The 25,364-nt window shown below is 38.4% G+C and overlaps 1 protein-coding gene and 1 pseudogene across 3 annotated transcripts in view; one reads left to right on the top strand and one right to left on the bottom strand.

Annotated features, from left to right (window-relative positions):
• Positions 1–25,364, bottom strand: part of PHF20 (PHD finger protein 20) — a 146,001-nt gene that overhangs the window by 52,832 nt on the left and 67,805 nt on the right. For all 3 annotated transcript variants that reach the window (XM_027621550.1, XM_027621551.1, XM_027621552.1), the window contains exons 5-9: positions 24,339–24,418; positions 19,648–20,035; positions 15,151–15,264; positions 14,268–14,456; positions 13,548–13,727 (exon numbers count right to left, since the gene is read on the bottom strand). In XM_027621550.1, coding sequence (XP_027477351.1) covers positions 13,548–13,727; positions 14,268–14,456; positions 15,151–15,264; positions 19,648–20,035; positions 24,339–24,418 — 951 coding nt within the window. The remainder of the gene's footprint in view (positions 1–13,547; positions 13,728–14,267; positions 14,457–15,150; positions 15,265–19,647; positions 20,036–24,338; positions 24,419–25,364) is intronic.
• LOC113937359 lies at positions 22,388–22,726 on the top strand (annotated as a pseudogene).

The raw sequence follows: 25,364 nt of genomic DNA, 5'->3' as shown, positions 1-25,364 counted from the left end.
TGCCTGTGACTCTCAATAGGTTAAGCGTCTGTCTTCAGCTCAGGTCATGTTCCCAGGGTCATGAGATGGAGCCCTGCTCAGCAGGGAGCCTGCTTCTCCCTCTGCCTGCCACTCCCCCTGCTTGTGCACTCTCTCTCTCTCTCTGACAATAAATAAAATCTTTAAAAAAAAGAAAGAAAAGAAAATATCTTTTAAAAAAAAGTGGTGGGGAGGCACCTGGGTGGCTCAGTCAGTTAAGCATCCATCTCAATCTTAGCTCAGGTCTTGATCTCAGGGTTTTGAGTTCGAGCTTTGCCCAGCGTGGAGCCTACTTTTTAAAAAAATCATTAAAAAAAAAAAGAACAATAAAGCAAACATGGCCAACTGCAAACTAGTGTGAGAATCCGGTTGAAGATATATAGGAATTCTTCGTACTACTTTTCCAACTTTTTATAAGTCTGAAATTACTTCAGTCTTAAAACTTATTAAAAATATATGCAGAGGGGTGCTTGGCTGGCTTTGAAAGCAGACCATGCGACTCTTGATCTTGGGAGTTGTGAGTTTAAGCCCTACATTGGGGGTAGAGTTTATTTAATAAAAAAAAATTTAATATATGCAGAAAAAAAATATATGCAAGAAAACTACTTTGAAGCCACAGAACAGCTAAGTGGGAGGAAAACAACCCTGCCAAGGCTTTCCCCTAGATGCAAACCTCTGCACTCAGTCCTCAAAAAAAAAATCACTGAGCATTTATTCCACAAGATGGCAGAGCTGCCCCAAATGCCGGAGCCGTGTTTGGAGGGGCTATCACCTCTCTTTTGCTCTTGACTAGATGTGCGCTGACTTCCCTGGCCCCTCCTCCTGCGGTCCAAGAGCTTCCTTCACACAGATTTCCTGGATTGGGACTCCATCCTGGGTTAGAAATTCCAAGACTGGTACCAGCTCAGGACAGCAGTTACTAAACAGTGACTAATACGACAGCATCCTGGCCTCCAGGGACCCTGTTGGATGTTTCTGATGATAATACCGCCCTCCTTCCTGCTTACTTACATAATACATTCCTGGTGAATGAATCCTCAACAAAACAATCTCTCTCCCAGCCATCTTTCTAGATCATCCTGTACTCACCACTAAGCCCATGTTCCAAAAGAAACACCACAGAAACATCATTCCATTTCCAGATCAACCCATCTTCCTCCCTCCAATTAAAGAATTCCAAAGGCACCACCCTGTCTGGAGTACTGACATCACTTGTACCACACACTCCTCTTCAAACCTGGCCACCCTACTAAGCCTCTTACTCAGAGTATACACACATACTTTAACAAGTGCCCTCAAGAGCTGTAGGAATTCTGTTTCACATACTGTACAACTTCCCTAGACAGGGACTATGTTCATGTCTCAATTTATATAGCACCCAGCATCTCATCAGATGGCTTTAGGCACTCAGTTGGAAGATGGGAGTCAGAGACTCTGTATCACCAGCCAGTAGGAAGTGTGCAACCATGGCTGAGCCCTTCTTGCCAAATATTAGGCTCTTTGCCTATAAAACAGAATAGTGAAAAATTAGAAATAACTTAGGATTTTTAGCAGGGGACAGTAAATAAATTATAGAATACCCATACAATAAATTATATGTAATTGTGAAAGGAGATAATGTACTAACACAGAAAAATACATAAATGAAAATTGTAAGCCACTGAATGTAAGAATATGATTCCATTACTCTGTTTTTTTAAGTTATATCTGTATATAAATGTTTGTATATGTACCATAACCATGTCTGGAAGGATGGAAAGCCATACACCAAATTGTACCAGGGCTCCTTCAAGAGTGAGAATGCTATCTATATAAGGGAGGACATTTCACTTTTTATTTTCTTTTACTTGGTTTTAATTATTCCTGGCATGTATTGGTTTTGGAATTTATGAGGGGAAAAAATTCAGCAAAATGACTCGATAATTTTTTTAAGATTTTATTTTTAAGGAATTTCTACACCCAACATGGGGCTCGAACTTACAACCCTGAAACCAAGAATCGCATGCTCTACCAACTGAGCCAGCCAGGTGCCCCTACAAAAGTTTTTTAAAGAGAGGTCCCAGCTGACTTAATTCAGAGTTATAAAAATTCATCAAGAACTAATACTCATTGGGGCGCCTGGCTGGCTCAGTCGGTTGGATGGCCAACCATTGATTTTGGCTCGGGTTATGATCTTAGGGTCCACCCTGTGGTGGGCTCCAAGCTCAGCAGGAAGTCTGCTTCAGAATTCTCTCTCTCCCTCTGCTCCTCCCCCACCCACTTGTCTCTAAAATAAATAAATAAATCTTAAAAAAAAAAAACTAATACTCATAAAGAATTAGTATACCTTAGTGTTCAAATTGTAAGAAATTGTATTTTACTTTAAAACTCAAACCTTAAGAAAAACCTTTCATTGCTGTTTCCTTATTACTCAAAACTAAGTCCACAGTCTGAGACAACATCAAGTTCCTGCTGTTATGTTTTTCCATGAAAAAAATTTATGACTAACTGAAGTAATTTAACTTTAAACATCTTAGAAAACATACTGAACTACCTTTTCACATTAATTTTCAAAACATTCTTTATTTGGTCATACCTGTTGATTTTATATCCCCATATCCAACAGGAATCTTAGAAAAAAGAATCACTGCATCAAAAAATAGGACTTACTTGAAAATTTTTTTTGAAGAGTTGCCAACACTATGGCAGATCTAGAAATATTTAAGCTGGGTAATCAATCAATAATGTAATTCCCCACTTATCAACTGGAGGTGTCCAGGACTATCCATTCTTATAAGTACGTGCCTCCTGAGGTCAAAGAGATCAGTTATTCAACTTTCTGTGTTTTCCTAACCTTTTCCAGCTTTCCTTTCTCCCCCTCAAAGTTTTGGTATATAAGAAATGCTCAAGTAATTGACTTGAATCACTTGAAGTAATTGAACGAATGACCCAGTTAATTAAATATTACCCACTACTTAACTGATGAAACAAGTCTTCCAATGGATCTATTTGCTCTGGTCAGGTATAAAAGGTATTCAATAAATGTGCCAAATGAAAGCCCACAGGTGAGAGCACACCCGCTGTGTCTGCAGGATAGCAAGCAGGCCATGTGGCTGGAGTAGAGTCAAGCAGCAAGGAGAGAGTGAGGAGAGGTAACAGGCAGCCAGAAGAAGCAGGGCCACTGCAGGCCAGTGTAAGGACCTGTGGCATGCATGAGCCAATACCAACAGTTCCAGGCAGTGGGAGACATGAATGTTGGTTTTATTATTCTTGTATTTTTCTGGATTTCTTTTCAAATTTATCAACATAAAAAAGCAAGTTACCAAAAAGAGTATACTGAATGAAGACAAGATCACTTCCATAAGTAAGGTAAAATGTACCAACCAACAAAATCTTTGGTGAAGTTTGAATAAGGTCCTGATTTTGATAATTATATTATGGTAATATAATGTAAGAAATATACAACAAAGTATTTAGGAGTAGAAGTCTGCAATTTATTTTCAAACAATTCAGAAAAAATACTTTAAAATACCTTAAGGCCAAAGAATAATGGCTAAGTAGGAGGAAAGCAACCTTACCAACAGAGATCCAGGTGAACACTTCAGGGCTATGCCCCCTCTCTGAGAATGAAGCATTGTCAGTAATCCCATCAACTCTTCAAAGCAACTGACCTCAGTCTGGCAGCAACATATCTACTCAACCTTAACCCAGTTCAGAAAGCCTGCAATTAAGTCAGAAAGCACACCTAACAGTCTCCGAAGACTCTATGATTATGCTGTTGATGTTGCTCCACTTCCATCTCCAAATGCCTAATTGCTACTCATCCTTCAAGGCCCTGTGAAAGTACCACCTTTTTCCACCCCTGCCCCCAAACCACCAACCTAAATATCACCTCTCTCCCAGAGTCAGATCCAAATAGTACTTAATGAACACTAAAACCAAGAGTGCCCCATTCATCACTGTATACTTAACAGTCAGCAGAGCTCCTGGGCATATAGTAAGGGCTCAATAAGTGAGTCTTGAGTTCAACTTTCATGCGGCAAGCACACATTATTACTGTCAGTATTCTCTCCCATAGTTTTAAGTATTTATTACTTTTATATTACAGGCAACTGCAGTCTTATCAGTTCCCCTAGACAGAAAGACCTAGAGCATTGACCACATGTCTCATTCATTTCTCTAACCCTAGAACAATGAATTCTCAAGCAATTCTCCACCCTACATGCCTGACGGCAAACCAGAGACACTTTTACAATGGCTATAACCCTATGACTCCTACTCAAGAAAACAGAGAACACAAGTACATGAAAGCTAAACTACTGTAGGCATTACACTAAAATAGACCTGATTAATTTTAAAATAAATCATTTGCAAAAACTATTATAGGCATTACTCTAAAACATACCTGGTTAATTTACAAGTAAATCATTTGTAAACATTCAGTATTTTAGTGACAAATAATTTCCTATTCATTTTATAACTGACAACATATCAAGACTCCGTGGGTTAGAATCACTGATCTAAACCGCGCAGCAAAGTGTCCCATTTCTAAAGGGTACATATTTTAAAAAAAAAAAAGGCAAGAAACTGAATAAGCCTGCACTCCTATTAGGTCTTCTCTCTTATTTATTCTGTGGTTCACGTAGAACATTCACAAATGAGAGAGCTTAGAATAGTCTGGCACTTAGATGGCACTACGTATTTGTTGACTACAACGAATGAATGGACTACAGCCCATTTTCTAAAAGCTGTGAATGACCAAATAGGTTGGGCCCAGATTTAGAAAATAATCTGAGCTCTCTGAACTTCTAAGGACATCTACACTAATAATTTTATTTTACAACATAAACAAATAGCCTGCCCAAGTAGAAGAATTTCAACAGTATTCTCTGGCTTCTAAGTCATCAAAGCAAATAGCCCAGAGCACTCATCTTTCCTAGTTCAAACTCAAGGTAATCTGACCTCTACCATTGCTATAACCTCTCTTAGAAAAATGGGCAAGTACTTCAGTTAGTTGCAGTGGTTTCAAAATTATTCCCCAGAAGATCCTCTGTGTAAACTTGAAGAAGCAAGCAAAAGAAGACATGAAATCTTACAGAAACTGTATGTGTGTCTTTTGAAAAGAACTTAAAACCCCCCAAAATGTATAAACTTTAAACAGGCACTGGAGGGGGCGCCTGGGTGGCTCAGTTGGCTAAGCATCTGCCTTTGGCTCAGGTCATGATCTCAGGGTCCTGAGATCAAGCCCCACGTAAGACTCCCTGCTCAGTAGGGAGTCTGCTTATCTTCCCCACTCCTTGCTTGTGCTCTCTCGCTCTCGCTCACTCTCTCTCAAATGAATAAATTTTTAAATCTTAAAATAGGGGCACCTGGGTGGCTCAGTCGGTTAAGCATCTGCCTTTGGCTCAGATCATGATATCAGGGTCCTGGGATCGAGACCCGAGTCGGGCTCCCTGCTCCTCAGGGAGCCTGCTTCTCCCTCTGCCTCTGCCTGCTGCTCTCCTTGCTTGCGCATGTGTGCACTCTCTCTGTCAAATAAATGAATAAATCTTTTTAAAAAATAATAAAATAGGGGTGCCTGGGTGGCTCAGTCGTTAAGCATCTGCCTTCAGCTCAGGTCATGATCCCAAGGTCCAGGGATCAAGCCCCACTTTGGGCTCCCTGCTCAGCGGGAAGCCTGCTTCTCTCTCTCCCACTCCCCCTGCTTGTGTTCCCTCTTTAGCTGTGTCTCTCTCTGTTAAATAAATAAAATCTTTAAAAATAAATAAATAAATAAATAAATAAATAAATAAATAAATAAATAAAACAGGCACTAGATTTAGCCTCTAGCCTAGTCTCCTCACTCCTCTTATATGCATAGCATATTTCTTGGTGATGTAGGAACAATTCATTCCCAATTTCAAGTGATGTCTAACATAACACCACCCTCAAGACAATATAATTTAAGAGCTTAGTCTTCTGAATTATAAGGAACATGGCTGTCATCTAGAGCTCTCTACACCAAAACAGACAACCAGGTTCTGAGATTAAATTTCCAACTCATGTGAACATCAAGCCCATTTCTCCCAGATGACAGAAAAGTAGGTTGGGAGGAGAGGAGTGCTACCCCTGACAGAAGGCTCAGCAAGAAAAGGGAAATCATTTACACCCAAGAAAAGGCCACAAGGCTAAGGCACAACACTCTAGACCCAGTGGGACAAAAGACCAACCTAAAGGCACCATGGAGGAGCTAGGAGTGAATATCTGAATACTTTCAGTTTACTATTTTCAAAATGCTGCTCTGCTATACCACTTACGTTAACCACATGGCATGTGGTCAAGGACAACCCCACACCCGCCTGCCAAACAGGCATCTGGGTGGCTCAGTTGGTTACGTATCCAGCTCTTGATCTTGGGGTCATGAGTTCAAGCCCCCATTGGGCTCCACATTGAACGTGAGACCTACTTAAGAAAAAGGGGTGGGGGAAGCACCCGACTAGTCAGTCAGTTAAGTGTCTGACTCTTATCTCAGCTCAGGTTTTGGTCTCACTGTCATGAGTTCAAGCCCCACGCTGGGCTCCATTCTGGGCATGGAGCCTACATAAAAAATAATATAATAATAAAGGGCACCTGAGTGGCTCAGTTGGGTAAGCGTCTGCCTTCAGCTCAGGTCACAATCCCAGGGTCCTGGGATCAAACCCCACGTCAGACTCTCTGCTCAGTGGGGAGCCTGCTTCTCCCTCTGCTTGTGCTCTCTGTCAGATAAATAAATAAACTCTTTAAAAATAAATAAATCAATAAAAGTATGCAATTCTGATGACATATACTCACTATGGTGTCAGTCTTATAAATGGTCCTGTTAAAAACAAAACCATTTAGGGGCACCTGGGTAGCTCAGTTGTTGGGCAACTGCCTTCGGCTCAGGTCATGATCCAGGGTCCTGGGATCAAGCCCCATATGGGGCTCCCTGCTCAGCAGGAAGCCTGCTTCTCCCTCGCCCACTCCCCCTGCTTGTGTTCCCTCTCTCGCTGTCTCTCTCTGTCAAATAAATAAATAAAATCTTCAAAAAAAAATTAAATGTCTTTCACCTTTTTAACAAAGTAAAATTTTCCATTTATAATTTAAAGTACTCCGAATATTTGGAATCTGCCCTTCAAGAAGAAAAGGAAAGACTTTCAAATCATATATTCATTGTTAAATATATAAATTCGACTTAAAATTAGTACAACACAAAGCAGAATATAAATGTACAGATTTCGTGAAAGCTAAAATTAAATAAAGTCACAAGTATGTAGTGTCAAAATACAGAATCATCAAATATTCAATTGACTACCTTCTCTCCAATGAAATAACATAATAGGAAACGTGTTACACCTTTGCTTATGTTGTTCCCTCTGCTGGAATACCCAGACCCCATCCATCACTCATGGGACAGTACTATTCATCCATCAAGATTCAGCTTAAAACTGTTGAACACTACATCTGAAACTAATGATGTACTATGTATTGGCTAATTGAATTTAAGTTAAAAAAAAAAAAGATTTAGCTTAAATGTCATGCATGTCTCCTAAGTTAGGATGGTCTTCAGGTAGCCATTAAGTCTTACTGATCTTGTGTCAGTGATACTACTTATTTTAGCAGAGTGCCTGGTACTTAGCAGGTCCATAAGGTGTTTCAACTGTGTAAAAAAAGATGTGCAATCAAAGCTTGTTAGCAAAATCGCATTTAACCTTTACTATTTCCCCAAGATTCTCACTAAAAGAAAGTCTCAGCATATTCTTCTCCAGGGAACAACTGGCAACCCACAAATCTCCTCAAGCTTCATTCTTCCTCTGGGCTCATACGTACATAAGTAGTTTTATTTTGAGAATAACAGAGCCCATACTCTCCACACACTGGAAAGGGAGAAGGTTACAGATGACCCATATTTACCAAAGGAACACTTCCCAGGTCTAGAACCATGTCATCAATAGAATCTCATGAGATTTGATTACACAGCTCATTTCTGGCTAAATTTTCCAAAAGGCTATGTCTTCCCCTCGTTAGGTCTGCCGTAGTCCAGAAGAAGGCTACCCTGCAAGCCTTTAGGCCATCACAGACATCTAGGAAATGCCAAAATTTGCCTATACTTAATTCCTTTCTCCCTTATTCTACTCCTTTTAATTCATGATAAGTCAAACACTGCAAAATAAAGAAATTTTTAAAGATGAATGTTGATCAAGAACTTTGAGTATGAGCTATCAGTGGAAAACACTTTGGATTTCATGAAAAATTTTATTTTATTTTATTTTTTTTAAAGATTTTATTTATTTATTTGAGAGAGAGAGAATGAGAGATAGAGAGCACGAGAGGGAAGAGGGTCAGAGGCAGAAGCAGACTCCCTGCCGAGCAGGGAGCCTGATGCGGGACTCGATCCCGGGACTCCAGGATCATGACCTGAGCCGAAGGCAGCCGTTCAACCGACTGAGCCACCCAGGCGCCCTCATGAAAAATTTTAAAGGGTGGCTTACACAATAATTAATGTGATTTTTTAAATATGGTAAAATACATATGTAATAATATTGATTATATGCATATTATGATAACTATGTTTTCTAAATACTGAAGGAAATTAATTAATTTTGGTGTTATAAATTACAATAAATAAAAGTGAAAGACCAAGAGAAAATAAAGTACAATTTATATAAAAGAAAAAGGATCAATATCATAATATACAAAGAAAACCTTATTGTGCAAATCAATAATAAAAACAACCCAATAGGAAGTGAGCAAAGAAAATTCACAGAAAAATGGATAAAAATATTCAATAAACACATGAAAAATGTTCAATCTCATTTAAAAAAACCACAGAACTTAAAAAATGAAGTCTTGTTTCCAATGTTAACACAAATTTGAGAAAATTTAAAAGATGAATAATATCCATAGATGGCAAGGATGTAAGGAAAAATATACTCTACCATACTCTTAGTCAAAATATTAAGTGGAATGGTCTTTTTGGAGGGTAATTTGTTGATGCAATTTAAAATGTGCATTCCCTTAAATCCAGCAATACTCAAAGAAAGTTATCCCAAAGGGCTATTCACCAAGTGGTCAAAAATATATATTCAAGGAATACCACTGCATCATTGTTTGAAACACTGATTGCTCAGAAACACTCTAAATGTCCATCAAAAGGGAAATGGTTAAATATATGATGGAACATTCTTACAAGACACTAATATTCAATCACTAAAAAGAATGAAACAAGGGGCGCCTGGGTGGCTCAGTTGGTTAAGCCACTGCCTTCGGCTCAGGTCATGATCCCAGGGTCCTGGGATCGAGTCCTGCATCAGGCTCCTTCCTTAGCAGGGAGCCTGGTTCTCCCTCTCCCTCTGCCTGCCGCTCCCCCTGCTTGTGCTCTCTTCTGCATCAAATATATAAATAAAATCTTAAAAAAAAAAAAAAGAAACAAATATACTGACAAAGACAGATCTCCAGAAGACTACAAAAATAACAGAACAATAGGCTAGAATTAAACCAATTACATTTAAATCTTAATTGCTTCCCTACCTATGTAAACATACAGAAAAGGATCTGGAAAAATAACAAATAAAAGAGGTTTACCCAAGGGAAAAGGAGAAAGATAGAAGACACTTCTCACTTTAACTCCTAAAGCCTCTATATAGACATTTTTATTTATGATCAGATCTGTATTATTTTTATAGTACTTTTTAAAAAGGAAAATAAAAAATAAATACACATACACACAAAAAAAGTGGCTTAGATGTTCTTCACTGTAAAAGGCAAAGATCAAGATTCATTCATGGTCAGCACCATCCTGGACTCTGAACATTCACCACAAATATAACATTATCGAAATGTAACATCCAAGTAGCTATTAATGCAACAAGCAATCACTACTTAAAAGAAAAAATCCCTCTGTGTAGTCATGAATGTGTACAACTTCCTAGGCTGCCCATTACCATAACATTTTCTCTTTCAGTCATGTTAGAAAAGCTCATAGTGGGACATCCCTTTTGCATACAACCATTATAAACTACAAAAAAATATTAAAAAACAAATATGAAAAGGCACTAAAGAGTAACAAAAAGCCCGCAGAAATAAGAGTTGGATAATTGGAATAAGGGAACAGCACTAGATAAGTTTCCCATATTTTAAGGCTTTTCACCTAAAGGCAGACTCCAGTCAGTAACACCAGGTAGCTAAAACTCAAGTAAGAAAGTCTTACTGGTTGAAAAAATAAAAGACAAAGTTCAGGGCAACTACAACAGCTAGAAAATGAGGGAGAAAGTCCTAAAAAGGAAAGCCACAAAAGGGTGGCCTCAATTTCTTCATATAAACTCTGCCTAAATTTCTGGCTGATCTTTGAATGTACAGTTTCAAGCAGCCCAACAAAAGTTAAAAGAACTGAGCAGAGACTTCAGCTGCTGCCCACTGCAGAGGAAAAAAAAATGGAATTTGAGTTAAGCCAAATTAGTTGCCCTTTTGAACAAAGAAATCAGCATTCTTTGGAGGAACATAATATAATTCAAGCTCTACAACATAGCAGACACCATGTACAGGATGCAATACAAAATATTAGACATATGAAGAAAAGGGAAAATGTGATCTGCAGGCAGGAGAAAAAAAATTCAATCAACGGAGATTAACTTCAAGATAATCTAGATGTTGAACTTGGTAGACAGGGGCTTTAAAGCAACTATTAAAACTACGCTCATAACGAATTTACAGACTCCAATATCTCAGCAGAGAAGCTAGAGGAAAACAGGGGAACTCTAGAACTAAAAAACATCAGAAATGGGGTACCTGGGTGGCTCAGTTGGTTAAGCGTCTGCCTTTGGCTTGGGTCATGATCTCAGGGTCCTGGGATTGAGCCCTGCATTGGGCTCCCTGCTCAGCAGGGAGCCTCCTTCTCCCTCTCCCACTCCCGCTCCCCCTACTTGTGCTCGTTTTCTCTCTCTCTCTCTCTCTGTCAAATAAATAAAATCTTGAAAAAATTTTTAAAAAAGTAAAAACCTAAATAAATAAATAATAAAAATAAAAACATCAGAAATAAAAAATTCACTGGATGGGCTTAACAGCAGATTGGAATCAAGAGAAGAAAGAATTTGGAAAATAGAAATTACTCAATCTGAAAAAGAGGGGGAAAAGGGTGAAAAAGAAAAGAAAAAGTCACTATGTCCCAGTGACCTGTGGCCCAGAATCAAAAGCTCTCACCCAATTCTAATGTGAATCACCAATAAAGGAAGACAGAACAGAGAGAATGGGATAGGAAAAAAAATATTCACAGAAATAATGGTTGAAATTTGATAAAAAACATTAATTTTCAAATTCAAGCTCAGTGACTCTCAAATAGGTTAAAAAAAAATACATCATAGGGGGGCCTGGGTGGCTCAGCCATTGAGCATCTGCCTTGGGTTCAGGTCATGATCCCGGAGTCCTGGGATCGAGCCCCGCATCGGGTTCCCTGCTCGCGGGAGGCCTCCTTCTCCTCTCCCCCTGCTTATGTTCCTGCTCTTACTATCTCTCTGTCAAATAAATAAATAAAATCTTAAAAAAAAAATCATAGTCAAACTGCTAAAAAGCAATGATAAAGAGAAAAATCTTAAAAGAAACCAAAAGGAAAACACATTATACACAGAGAAACAATGATATGAATGGTCACTAACTTCCCTTCAGAAACAGAGGCCAAAGGACCATGAACAACACCTTTACAGTGCTTAAAAAGAAAAACAAAACAAAACCAAAAAACTGTAAACCCCACATTCTATACCCAGTGGAAATATCCTTTAAGTTTGAAAGTTAAAAGTCATTCAAAAAAACAAAAACCAAGAGAATTTGTCACGAGGAAACCTGCACTACAAGAAAAACTACAGGAAAATTTTAAGGCTGAAAAGTAATATTCAGGAAGGTATGAAGAAGTGGAAATGGTAAATATGTGCATAAATAAGCCTCTTTTGTCTTCTTCATTTTTATAATACATAGTTATTAAGAGCAAAAATTATTTTATAGCATATATAGATGTATCATGAGACAGGGAGAGCATAAAGGGGGAAAGATTAATAGACTACACATTTTATATAAAGTGGTTCAATATTAAAAGTAAACTGTGAAAGTTAAGGATATCATAATCCCTACAGTAACCTCTAAAACAAATGCTAAGAAGTACAGCTAATAGCTAATAGCTAAATTAAAATGAAATTTGAAAAAAAATTCAATTAACCTAAAAAACAGAAGTGTGGAAAAGAACAAAACACAGGATAAACAGGAAACAAAAAGCAAAGTGGTAGATCTAAAAGCAACTGTATCAATAATTACATTTAATTTAAACAAACTACACATTCCAGTTAAAACCAAAACCCAAATAGATATATACTATCTATAAAAGACACATCTATAAAAGACACACTTTGAATTTAAAAGACATGGTTACGTTGAAAGAAAAGTGATAGCAATAGGTAGGCCATGCATACAGAAAGCAAAAGTATCTGTACTAATATCAGATAAAGCAGACTTCAAGTCAAAGTCTATTACCAAAAATAGCATGATATCTCACATTACAAAGGGGACAATTCACCAAGAGGACATAACAATTATAAATGTGTATGCCCCTAATAACAAAACTTCAAAATACATGAAGCAAAACTGACAGAATTCATTGGAGAAAGAGACAAATCCACAATCATGGTTAGAGATTTTTAACATCCCTCTCTTGGAAACTGATAGAATTAGACAAAAAAAACAAAATCAATGGAGATATATGTCAGAAAAACACCATCAATCACCTTGATCTAATTGACAGATATAGAACAGATATATAATGGCAGAACACACTTTTTTTTTTTCAAGTGTATATGGAGCATTCACCAAGACAGATCATATGCTGGGCCATAAAATTAAGTCCCAACAAATTTTAAAAGAATGAAATCCTACAAAGTATGCTCTCGGACCACAATGGAATTACATTACAAATCAGTAACAATAAAGTCTTTCTAAAAACCCCAAAACTTGGATATGAAACAACACACTTCAAAGTTAACCCATTATCAACAAATAAATCACAATATATCTTAAATTGAACGAAACTGAAAACACATCAAAATTTGCAGCATGTAGCTAAAGCAGTGCTTAATGGGAAATTTGTAATTTTAAATGCTAATACTAGAAAGGAAGATCTAAAACTAATGACCTAAGTTTTTATTTTTTTTTAATGATCTAAGTTTCTAGAAAAATATAAAGGAAGAAAATAAGATCAGAACAGAAATTTAAAAAAAAAGATAAAAAAACAACAGAAATCAATGGCATTTTAAAAAGACAAATAGAGAAAATTAAAGTAAAACATTGGTTCTTTGAAACCATCAACAAAATTGATAAATCCCTAGCTATACTAACCAAAAGAGAGGGAATACAAATTAGCAATATCAGACATGAAAAGGATATAGCATTAAAATGGTAAGAAAATATTAATAAGGTGAAAAAACATCATAGAAAAGTCCATTTTTTTAAATTCACCATCAAAGCAGAAGCAAAAGTATATATAGAAGACGATTAAGTTAACACTAAATAGGAACCTGCCACAGTAGAAATCTCTTGTAACTCGGCAAGAGGAGAAGCCGGTTCCGTCTTCATAATGTTTTCTCCCATTGACTTGCAGTTCAACTCCAAGCCTGCAGCCCCCAATCCATCACCAAAGGAGTGGCAAGTCAGTGCAGATGAGACCTGGTCAGCTTCCAAAGGAGATTTCAACTGACCTAGAAGAAGAAAAAAAAAAGAAAGAAAGCAAGCAAGCCCAGGGAACATATACAGATATATAACCAACCAAAAGTCCCACAGCCAACTAAGATATCCAGGGACTTTTTAGAGGAAGCCATTCACCTCACAGCATACAAGAACACATTCACAGGTTCCAGCACATAACAGCCAGAGCTGTGAGCATCTCAAAGAAAAAGGCCAATAAGAGACCAAAGTAAACGGAGGATTTTCTGAAGTGCTGACAAAAAGGCAGAAGCACTAGAGTGAGATGGCACCAGAAACACAGAGAGAGGGACGGGACTCGTTAAGCACTATACCTCCAACCCAACATTCAGAAATATTTAAGTAAAACCAATCACAACAAACATGTACAGTTTGTCTACTGAATCACCAGTGAAGAACAGTATAAGAAACCCTGCAACCCATTTACAAATTTAATTTCAACACTATCTAAAACTTGTGGAGGTAGTATACAATGATTTAGATTGGTTCTCACTAGACAAACTGGCAAGACAATTCTAGAATACACTCTGACTCACCTTCTTCAGATTCCTTGTTACTGGATGACGTGTTTTGCAGAGGATCAGTATTAACCGTATCAACCAAATCTGATACAACCAAGTCAGGATCTAGGATCTCATGTGTCCCATTAGTGGACAGCCTGGAGGACCGTCTCCTCGATAAATCTTTGTCAGTGTTTTCCAAATAGGTTTTTGACTTTTCCTGGGCTACAAACCATTAAGAGGGTTATGGTCAAGAACCCATTTAAGAAGAAATAACTCTGCTATTACAGATTTCTGGGCTGGTTACCTCTCTAAGGGCTTTAGAGAGACTTCTACAATATTAGACCAGTGATAAAAGGAAATATCCTTTCTTAATTTATAGTTTTAAATAAAGGCAGTCTCTCTTCCAGGATAGAATCATCCTTATTCATGGTCTGAAAAATATGTTTTAAGGTCATGCCCCAATCTTGACAACTAAGTTCTATTTTGGGGCTTTCCAACTTAAAACTCTATGTACTAATTTTCAAAGTCAATAACGTTTATAAAGCCTTAGAAAAATCACAAATCGTTTTTGGAGCCAAAGTATTTTTTTTAAATCAATAAATAGCATTTTTAAAGTTTTACTCAACATATGAAATCCATCCCTTCCTAAGCCATTAAATTTCCAATGGAAATGTAGTTTATGGGTATTAAGATTACACCACTGAATCCAACATTAATATATAGTTTGTGCTTTGGGATTTATTCTTCTTTAAGCAAAACTCCTTCTTATCTGACCCAAACCACCCACATTAGCTCCTGTGACCAAAAAGAGCATTAGAGCCTATATATAGGGAATAGGAAACAACATGAATACAGAGCAGGTTAACCCAATCAACATCAAGTTCTAGACACACACATACACAAACCGGAGACTCACATGAATTTTTGTCAAGCCGGGGACGTTTCAACGGGACTTCACTTCCTTTTGATATTTTCCGCCTTCTCAATTCCAATGTTATCGGTTGCAAAGTTTGAGAGTTTGAATCCACAGCTACAGTGTATATAAAACGACACAAAAGAAGTTATGTAATTTCTTTGTGCCCAATCCTCCTGATTATATATAAATAAAACACACACACACACACACACACACACACCCATGATAAACAGACCCCCCAAAGGGCTAATAAGAAAATAAAAGTGTAATGGGTGAGAAACTACTTCCTTAAATATGAGATGCTGACACCCAGTAGACTGACCTCCTTCATCTCTTTCTTTTTTTTAAAGATTTAAGTAATCTCTACACCAATGTGGAACTCAAAACTCACGACCACAACATCAAGAGTCACATGCTCTACCACCTGAGCCAAAGAGGCGCCGCTTCCTTCATCTCTTTTTTTGGTTTCTCCTATGACCCAGCTCTGCATACACTTCTCTTCTAAAATCCTCTCTTTTAAACACTAAGCCCCAGGGACGCCTGGGTGGCTCAGTCGGTTAAGTGTCTGCCTTCAGCTCAGGTCATGATCCCAGGGTCCTGGGATCGAGCCCAGCATCAGGCTCCTTGCTCAGCAGGGAGCCTGCTTCTCCCTCTGCCTCTCCCCTGGGCTTGTGCATGCTCTTTCTCTCACAAATAAATAAAAATAAAATCTTCAAAAAAATAAAAAATAAAAATAAAACACTAAGCCCCAACATAACTTAATTTTTTTTTTTTTTAAAGATTTCCTTTATTTAGGTGTGCCTGGGTAGTTCAGCCAGTTAAGCGTCTGCCTTTGGCTCAGGTCAGGCTCAGGTCAATGTCTCAGAGTGCAGTCCTGGGATCCAGCCCTGCTTCAGGCTCCCTGCTCAGCGGGGAGTCTGTTTCTCCCCCTCCTTATCCTCCCCACCTCCCTTTTTAAAAAAAAGATTTTATTTATTTATTTGAGAGAGCAAGGGAGAGAGTGAGCATGGGGCCGGCGGTGGGGGAGGGGGGGGGATAGACAGAGAGGGAGAAGCAGGGAGCCCAATGCGGCGTTTAATCCAGGACCCAAGGATCATGACTTGAGCCAAAGGCAGACACTTAACTGAGCCACCTATGCACCCCCAACATGACTACTATAAAATATGAAGGTGCAAGGGCAATAAAAAAAAGTCATTTTTATCACCATCAAATCTCCTCATCAAAACTTGACGTATCCAATACTCAGGAAACCCACCATTCAGGCTAATTCCTAAGATGCACACCTGGGACTATAGTTTGAATATTGTTTTCAATCTCTACTTGTTAAATTAGTTAGCTTGGCACTGGTCCTAGTTACGAGGGACCAAAAAGAATGTCAACATTTATAACCTCTTAAAAACAATTCCAGAAAAATCTCAGGAAACTATGCTATTTGATAGTCAGTGTTCCAGGCAAGGCTGCTGATCCCAACAAATCCAGCTCTGACATAATTTAGCAGTACAGACACTAAACTCTTGGATAGTAGTCACTCTTTATTTTTAAACCCAACATTTAAGAAGCTCCCCCCAATCATGAAAGATGAGAATTCAAAAAACAGGCAGAAGAAAAAACTAAAGAAATGAAACTAGGAAGCTTGGGGGGAAGGCAGAGCTAAGGGGTCTGATGAAGGCTGAAAGGAGAGAGAAGAGAAAGGGGGAAAGAGTTGGGGGGGGTGGCCCTCAGAGGGCCGGGGGTTTGGGCAATGGAGAAGAAGACCCACTGAAGACCAGGAGCTTCAGATCGGCCATGTCAAAGGGCCCAACAAGAGACAGTGCTGAGCTCTGAGGAGGCAAACCTAATGAGTATGCTGAACTCCTCGGCTGTGTTCAATCTTCCCAACGTGCCAACGTTATTTTGTTCCAAGTGGTGAGAACTTAGAAATCATACACATTCCAAATTAAACACAAATACAAACAACCCTCCCTAAATAGCTCAGATCCTGTTCCAATCAAATCTGTAAACTTTAGAGAGCTCAACGCTGCACTGGGTCAATGAACTTTTTCCAAGCAATTTTTTTTCTATTCTTTTTTATTGTTATGTTAATCCCATACATTACATCATTAGTTTGGGATGTAGTGTTCCATGATTCATTGTTTGTGCATAACACCCAGTGCTCCATGCAGAACATGCCCTCTTTAATACCCCCATCCCCCCACCCCCCTCCAAGCAATTTTTAAAGGAGATTTGAACTCATAGAAGATATCTGGTAAGCATTCTTCACTTTGATACCACATACAAACCAGAGCTGACTACATAGAATATTAGTGTTTTACAGTTAAGAATCACCCAGGAAGGCTGTTAACAATTCCAGATATTCTGACTGGGGAGAAATGCCTCAGGCAAACTTGGAAAACGCCATTTCCTATTAAATCAATCCTATCTGGTATGAAACTTACACTTACAAAATGAAAGCAATAAACTGAATGCCTCCCCACCTTTTTTTAATCTGAGTGAAGTCATATGGCTTCATAGGGGCAGTCGGCAAAGTTGAGTACAACTACCCCAGTAAGTACTTTCCAGAGGGTACAAGCCAGAGCATGAACAGCTAAAGGGGAATCTGTTTCAGAGCACTCAATTCCCATATGTATGCTTTCCTAAGGTGAGATGAGGACACATCAGACTTCTACCAGTTCTCATTTTCCACCTCTTCTTGCATAAGTGCCCTTCTTCCACTTACATAAAAAAGCCTGCCTAACACTCATCCTACATCTTAACATGGTACAATGCCCAGAGGTTTAAAACCTCCAGACCTTCTCAATTGGAGTTCCTCATTTGAACAGAGAATGCAGAGGTAAGTTTCTCAATTCTCCCAAGTATAGTTTACAACTAGTACCATTCTCAATGCATGGAAGAGACGTCAATGCACTATGGATGCCTTAGGCAGTTGGGGTTTAATTCTCTCCCAGAATCCTGCAGAGAAAGCCAGTGAATTTAGGCCACTGCTGTCAGACAGAAATATAACAAGAGCCACAAATGCAAGCCACATGTGTAATTTTCAATTCTTTAGTTTAAAAAAAAAAAAGTAAATTTAATTTTAAGAATATATTTTAATCCAATACATCCAAAAACATCATTTTGACATGTAATCAACATTAAAAATTGAGATATTTTATGGGGTTCTTTTGTACCTAGTATTTCAATTCCAGAGTATATTTTACACTTACAGCACATCTCAATTCAGACCACCCACATTTCAAGTACTCAACAGCCACATGTGGCTACTGGCTACCATACTGGACAGTGCAGGTCTAGGCCATAATTAGGCCTACAGGTAATTCCAGCATGCTCAGTTTTTGAGCACTAAACTCAGTTACAACCACTAAAGGAGTAGATGGCTTAATTCATCTGGGAAGAAATCAATCTATATCCAGTTTCCTATCTTAAAGTTAGAACTCAGATGTGAGAAAGCTGTCTACTGGGAATGAATACTAATATTTATTTGAAGTAAATTAAGGCAGACTTTTTTCCACAGAAATTAAGTCTGATGTACCTGCCTGGATTGATAGGACTCGCTTTGCATTCCACATCATGCAGGACCAATGAATGAGCTAACTCTGTAGTTCTGCAGTTTTAATGAAAATCTATTTAATGATTTTCAAGTCAAAAAGTATTTAAAATATAAATATGTCATTTGCAGCTATTTAAACTTGTGAGAAAAAATAGCTATCACTCTAAAATGTACTAAAGGATTCTGTTTTTCAATATTCATGTAGGAAATATACAAGCAAGAATATGTGAAGACCACTGCCAGATTATCCTAGCCAGCATTCAGACTAGAGATCCTACGGGTTCTTCATGACACTGAACTGATCTAGAGAAGGAGTGTTTGATCTAGGAAGAAATTCAGGATGTGTATTATTCTTGGATATTCCTGAAGAATTCTAAATTTCAACTTTTAAAATAACTATACATTCTTCCCTAAACCTGTACCCTTTAACCTTAACTCTTACCAATTAGTCATCTCAGTTTTTTACTTAGACTGTGAAAACGTCCAACCCATAATCACTCTCCAGAGAGCTCAATTTCAAAATGCACCCATGCCTTCCCAGGTCCAGTGGTCTTTGATACAGGCTCTGTCAGACACCTACATCTAATTACTTCTTTCCTCTTTCATGTCTCTCAGGAAAACTATTATTTCCTAATCCCAGGTTCTATTAAGCTTACTTAAACTGAGATCATTTGAATAGGCACAGGCAAAAGGCCTTACCATATAAGCTGAAGCATCTAGTGGACAGTTATGTACCACCCCAGAAGCTTAGTCAAGGACATGTTTTACAACTTACATTCATCTGGATACATGCCTCCCTTAAAATTCAGCTCCACAAACATAACTTATTTTCAGATCACAGGATGATTCAAAGTCAGTCACAAAAATGAAGTATGGAAGTGATAAAGAACCACCAAGAGCCACAGAACACTCTGGCATCGCCCAGTGCAGACCCCACTTGGGAAACTCACCAGTAGGAGCTATGGAAGGGGGCCTGCCTCGTTTTCTTTTTGGCTCCCTCAAGTTTTCTTGTGGACTCTTCACAATGTCATTTTCAGGTTTTTTATCCACTTGAGCATCTCCAGAATACTCTCTGTCATTTTCTGAAATGTTCTCCTTATCTTCCTTCTCGTTCTTGGGAAGGCTCTTCTCTGACACCTTCCCCTTTTCAGAACAAATTAACTTTCCTTCTTTATCAGGCTGCTTGGGTCGCTTTTCTGTCTTCAAGGCTTTGTCCTCTTTGTCTTTCTTCACATTGACAGTGGCTTTTCTTTGCTCTTTAAACTTCTCTCGTTTATCAGGAGATGATGGAAGACTTTTGTGATCTGTTTCTTTAGGCCTAGCATTACCCACAATATTCTAAAATGAGCAAAATAGCGATGAAACACACTTTGTGATTACTTGCAAATATAAAATCAGATGGTTTTTTGCAAACTTATGAAGACAAACAAATTAAAACAGGACATATGCTATGTCACATAATGGAAAGAACCACTGAAAATATCCATCCATACTCTGAGGCTTGAGAACGAATCCTAAATTTAAAAAAGACAAGTCATGTTCAATTCCTTCTGACAGAGTGATCTCCCCTATTTTGATTATTAATAAGTCACTAGATAATTAAAGAGACAGACAAATAGCCCAGGAACTTCTGCAAAGCAATCTTTCTGACAGAGGTGTTCTAAAAAAAATGCCTCCAAGCTATGTCCTTCTCATCACAAGCATTGACTACACAGACCCAGGGCCTTTCAGAGGCCTGGCTCAGTGTACCAGTGGATGCTGAGGCCCTGTGTAGAGAAGAACACAAACTAATAACTAGAGGCTGAACAGGAAAGCTATAAAGATTATCCAACCCATGGGGAACCTGCGTGGCTCAGTCCGTTAAACATCTGCCTTCGGCTCGGGTTGTGATCCCAGAGTCCTGGGATCAAGCCCCATGTCTGGCTCCCTGCTTGGCAGGAGCCTGCTTCTCCCTCTCCTCCCCACTTGTGCTCTCTCTTGCTATCTCTGTCACTATCTGTCTCTCTCTCTCAAACAAAGAAAATCTTTAAAAAAAAAAAAAAAAAAAGATTGTCCAACCAGAAGCAGGGTCTTTGCTTCCTCAACTGGGTAAAGGCTGTGCCCAATCCAACAAAGGCACCAACTGTGCTCCTGAGCTACTAAGTTTTTGTCTACTAGACAGAAGTACTACTTCTTGGTTACTTTCCTCCTAAATAACTTTTAAAGAATTCATTCTAAAACTCCTGTGTCCTGGTAGGACACAGTTCTGAAAGCCAGCTCTGAAAGCTCTGGAGTTTCCAAAACTACAATTAAGTTTGTGTATGGGGTGCCTGGGTGGCTCAGATGGTTAAGCGTCTGCCTTCAGCTCAGGTCATGATCCCGGAGTCCTGGGATCGAGTCCCGCATCAGGCTCCCTGCTCCTTGGGAGCCTGCTTCTCCCTCTGCCTCTCTCTCTCTCTCTCTCCCTCTCTCTGTCTCTCATAAATAAATAAATAAAATCTTTAAAAAAAAAAAAAAAAAGTTTGTGTATGTATCTCTCTTCCAAAACCTCTAGAGAACAGCAGGAAGCACATATGTTCATATGGGATCCCCAGCACCTAGCACACACTAGGGCACACAGATCTCTCCCAAAAGCTGGAATGAGTGCCTTCACTCACTGAGTAGTGAGTGAAGGTTTAATCTGTCCCACAGGGAAAAGTAATAAACAAGGAGAATCCCTATGATTGGAGCCTAGAAGGAAATATTTTTTCAAGCCCCCCAAATTTTCTGAAAGCAGGTTTGAGAGAAGCACTCCTCAGTAACTGTTGGCAGAACTATAAATTATAACCACCTGGGGGTTGGGGGTGAGGATGTTCCCAGTTTGTGTGAAAAGAACTAAAAGTTTATACTTTTGAACTAGAATGAATTCCTAGAAACGGAACCAACAGAATAATTGACTTGTACACACAGATTTACAAATACCCTTATAAATGACCTGTCCCCAATAGGGAATTGGTTACAGACAGTACAGTTATATACATGTTACAAAATACTAAAGAGCCAGCAAAGCCATATTCTCATACACTATTAAGAACTTAAGAAAATGTTATTCTGTTAAAAGAGCAAAATATACCCCTTTAAAAAATAAAAGCAAAATATGGAACAGTAATATATGACCCCAATTTTAAAAATATAAATACTTAACAAAAAACACAGAAGGATATATGCCAATATGTTAAGAGCAACTGTATTTAGATAACAGAATTATATCATTTTTACTTTCCTTTTTTTTTTTTTAAGATTTTATTTATTTATTTGACAGAGAGAGACACAGCGAGAGAGGGAACACAAGCAGGGGGAGTGGGAGAGGGAGAAGCAGGCTTCCTGCGGAGCAGGGAGCCCGATGCGGGGCTCGATCCCAGGACTCCGGGACCACGACCCGAGCCAAAGGCAGACACTTAATGACTGAGCCACCCAGGCACCCCTCATTTTTACTTTCTTTGTGCTTTTCTATAGTGTCCAAATTTTCTACAGCTCATGTATTGTTTTTATAACTTCAAAAAAAGTTAATGTTCCTAATATATAAATTATCAAAACATTTAGAGCAGTATGATCACACAGAAAAAACTTCAATCTATTCTAATAATATATGAAAAAAACTTTAAAAATTGTCTATGACAGGTATTTTTAAGAAGTTAAGCTTTGGAGGTGCGTGATCATCCATCCACTGTCATGGCCGGGCTAGGGGCTGCTTTCCATCACTTGGGCACCTTGTCTAGGGCTGGGGCCTGAGGCTTGGCCTCCTACAGGACGCAGGGCGCCCAGTTTCCAGATGCCTATGGGAAGGAGCTCTTTGACAAGGCCAACAAACACCACTTCTTACACAGCCTGGTCCTATTACGGGTGTCCTGTTGTAGAAAGCCCCTCAGGGCCGGGTTACTACTAGCCTCTAAAACCATTTTATTCTGCACCAGCTCTTACTACCAGGTTGAGTGCAGACCCAGTGTCCAGACTTTGGCCCCTGTGGGAGGGAGCCTGCTAATCTTGGGCTGGCTTGCCATGGCTATTTGAGGTTCCTTGTATTTAAGGTACTTTCTGAGTACTTTTTTAAGAGCTGGAGCAGGGAGGGGATTAAAAGAGAATGGCAAATTTAAAAAAATAATTTAAAAAAAAAAGAAGTTAAGCTTTGTATGTAGCCATTATGGAACTCTAGATCCTTAGGGCTGAAGAGACCTGAGAAGTCTTTTATCCAAATACAACGCTCTCTTGGAAAAAAAAACAAACAAGCAGGAACTGTGGGCCTATGCCTGACCACCCACCAGGTCTGAGATGAGGTGAGACACTCAGGGATAGCTGGGAATTGGGAACTGAAGCACCCACAAATCCACACTGGGTAAGGTGCTCATCTCCAACCCAAAGCACCACAAGTGCTATCAATCAATTTATTCAGTGCAGCAGAGTAAACAGTTGAATGTTTGTTATCTGGAGCCCTGGACTTCCACTTGGGGAATTCTAGATACAATCTGACAATTCTGAATAAGTTCTTATCTACACAGTCCTCTATCTGTATTAACTCATTCCACAAACTCATCATAAAAATTGCCAAATTTAAGGCCAAAATAACATTTTACTTATTTTTTTAACTTTAAGTAAACTACACTACATGTGGGGCTCAAACTCATAACCCTGTGATCCAGAGTCACATGCTCTACTGACTGAGCCAGTCAGGAACCCCACAAAATAACATTTTAGAGTACTGTATAGCAGCTCCTTAGATGCCTGAGGGGCAAATGATCACAGAGAAAATATCTTCAGGGCTAAATCTTTATAACTGTTTCAATTTTCTTTAAAGGAAAACCAGCAAAAGGCAAAAACATTCTTAAGGCTACCTTTAACGATATCATGAAACATAACCCTCTGAAATTGCTAAATATATGTATGTACAGAAGAATTTACTAAAATTTGTGATAAGTAGAGGCATTTGATCATAAGAAAAGACACAAGAGGTTCCAGGATCACCAAATACGTCACATCAACAACTACTCAAAAAGTTAACAAGTAGTAACAATCAGAAGTTTTAAAACATCAATACCCAAATTTTGATCTTGCTTTCCCAACTATTTCATTAAGGCATAAACATGAAAAAGACTAAAGGGGAAAAATGTATGAAAAGAGTAGGCCCAACATTTCTAGATGGCCCATATTTCCTGTATCAAAACTCCTGTGTCATGCTCAAGCAAATACATGCATGGTGCCTGGAACAACAGGAAACAAAATTTTCAAACCAGGCATATCTAGCACAAGCAATTGCCAAATTCATGCCAAACTATAGTTCTGAAACCACCAAGTCATGGTCGTGAGCTGAAGGACAAAGTTAGAAGAGGAGAAAATACACTCTAGGTTTCCTCAAGCATTATAACAGCTCTAAGAACAGGGCGCAGGGATAGAGAAAAAAAGAATAAAATAGCCAGACAGTTTTGAGAAAAGATGAGGAAAAGAGATAACAGGAAATGGCAGAGAGACAAATATTAACAATTTCTGAAAACTTGTGTATGGCTTTCTAGTGAAATTGTGTCAGGTGAAGGAAATACTTTGCCATCATAAACAAATGTAACATCTTTGAGAAACAGAACTACAATGTTAGCATTATTCATACCACAAAGCACAAAACCACATTTCTCACCTGATCTTTGGAAAAAGCTTTGACATGAATATGTTTGACAGTCTGAACTACTCCATCATAAAATTTCACAGTGTAAGTACCTAAAATTTAAGAAGATATCATGATTTAACTTACAGTTTCATGAAAGCAACAAAACTTTTCAAAGCATAAACACAAGGGAGTTCCAACCACAATAATAAATGTATGAGAATTAAAATATTAAGAAACACATGCAGTCTTATTTATGTTCAAGATACGTAGTATGCATGCCTTCATTTCTTAGTCAAGATTACATAGTAAGTTTTCTCTTTATCTATACAGATCAAAATCCATCTGCTTTTTGATGGAAAAAAAGAATTGCATTGAATTTAGGCCAAGAACAAAGAGCAGTAAAACAATTAAGAATGTGAGGAAAATGCAGTTTTATTTATTGCTTGGTGAATTATTAATTTTTATCAATCTTTATTTTCTGGGCTTAAGAGTAGTAATAAATTTTTAAACTTTAAAAGAAACATGACTGCTTACTAAAGGTATCATGTTTTTAGAGGTCACATTCATCTCATAATCCACATGAATAACCTTCATGTTACAACATCTAAACAGACTTGGCCAAAACACTAAATGGTGCCTGCTACCTTACCAGTTTTATTCCATTAGAAAAAGAAATCTAACAAAAATCACTCTGCTGTAAGACTGAAGCTGAAAATCCAAATAATCTTCTTCCCAAATAAGGCATCCAACTACAAAAGTTCTCATTAGTTGCACTCAAACCAATTTTTCAAACTTCTGCATCTTAGAACCCACCTCTCCCCCACCTCACCTTTGTTTTTCTTTTTTTTTTTTTTCCTCTTTGGTGCCAGGGATTTGGGAAAAAAAAAAAAATCACAGTTAATCTTGTCAAGATTACCAGTGAATTACTGGTAACCACATAATGGTTTACTACTGGTAAACATGGTCAGTACGTTTTCAGGATCAATTTGCCACCAAACAGGGAAGGAAAAAAAAAATCCCTGGGAGTAAAAGAATGCAACAAGGATGCCAAAGACC

This window comes from Zalophus californianus, chromosome 8, assembly GCF_009762305.2.
Source record: "Zalophus californianus isolate mZalCal1 chromosome 8, mZalCal1.pri.v2, whole genome shotgun sequence".
NCBI classification, from domain to species: Eukaryota; Metazoa; Chordata; class Mammalia; order Carnivora; family Otariidae; genus Zalophus; species Zalophus californianus.
The sequence above is the reverse complement of the archived record's forward strand: the minus strand, read 5'-3'. Positions and strand labels throughout refer to the sequence as shown.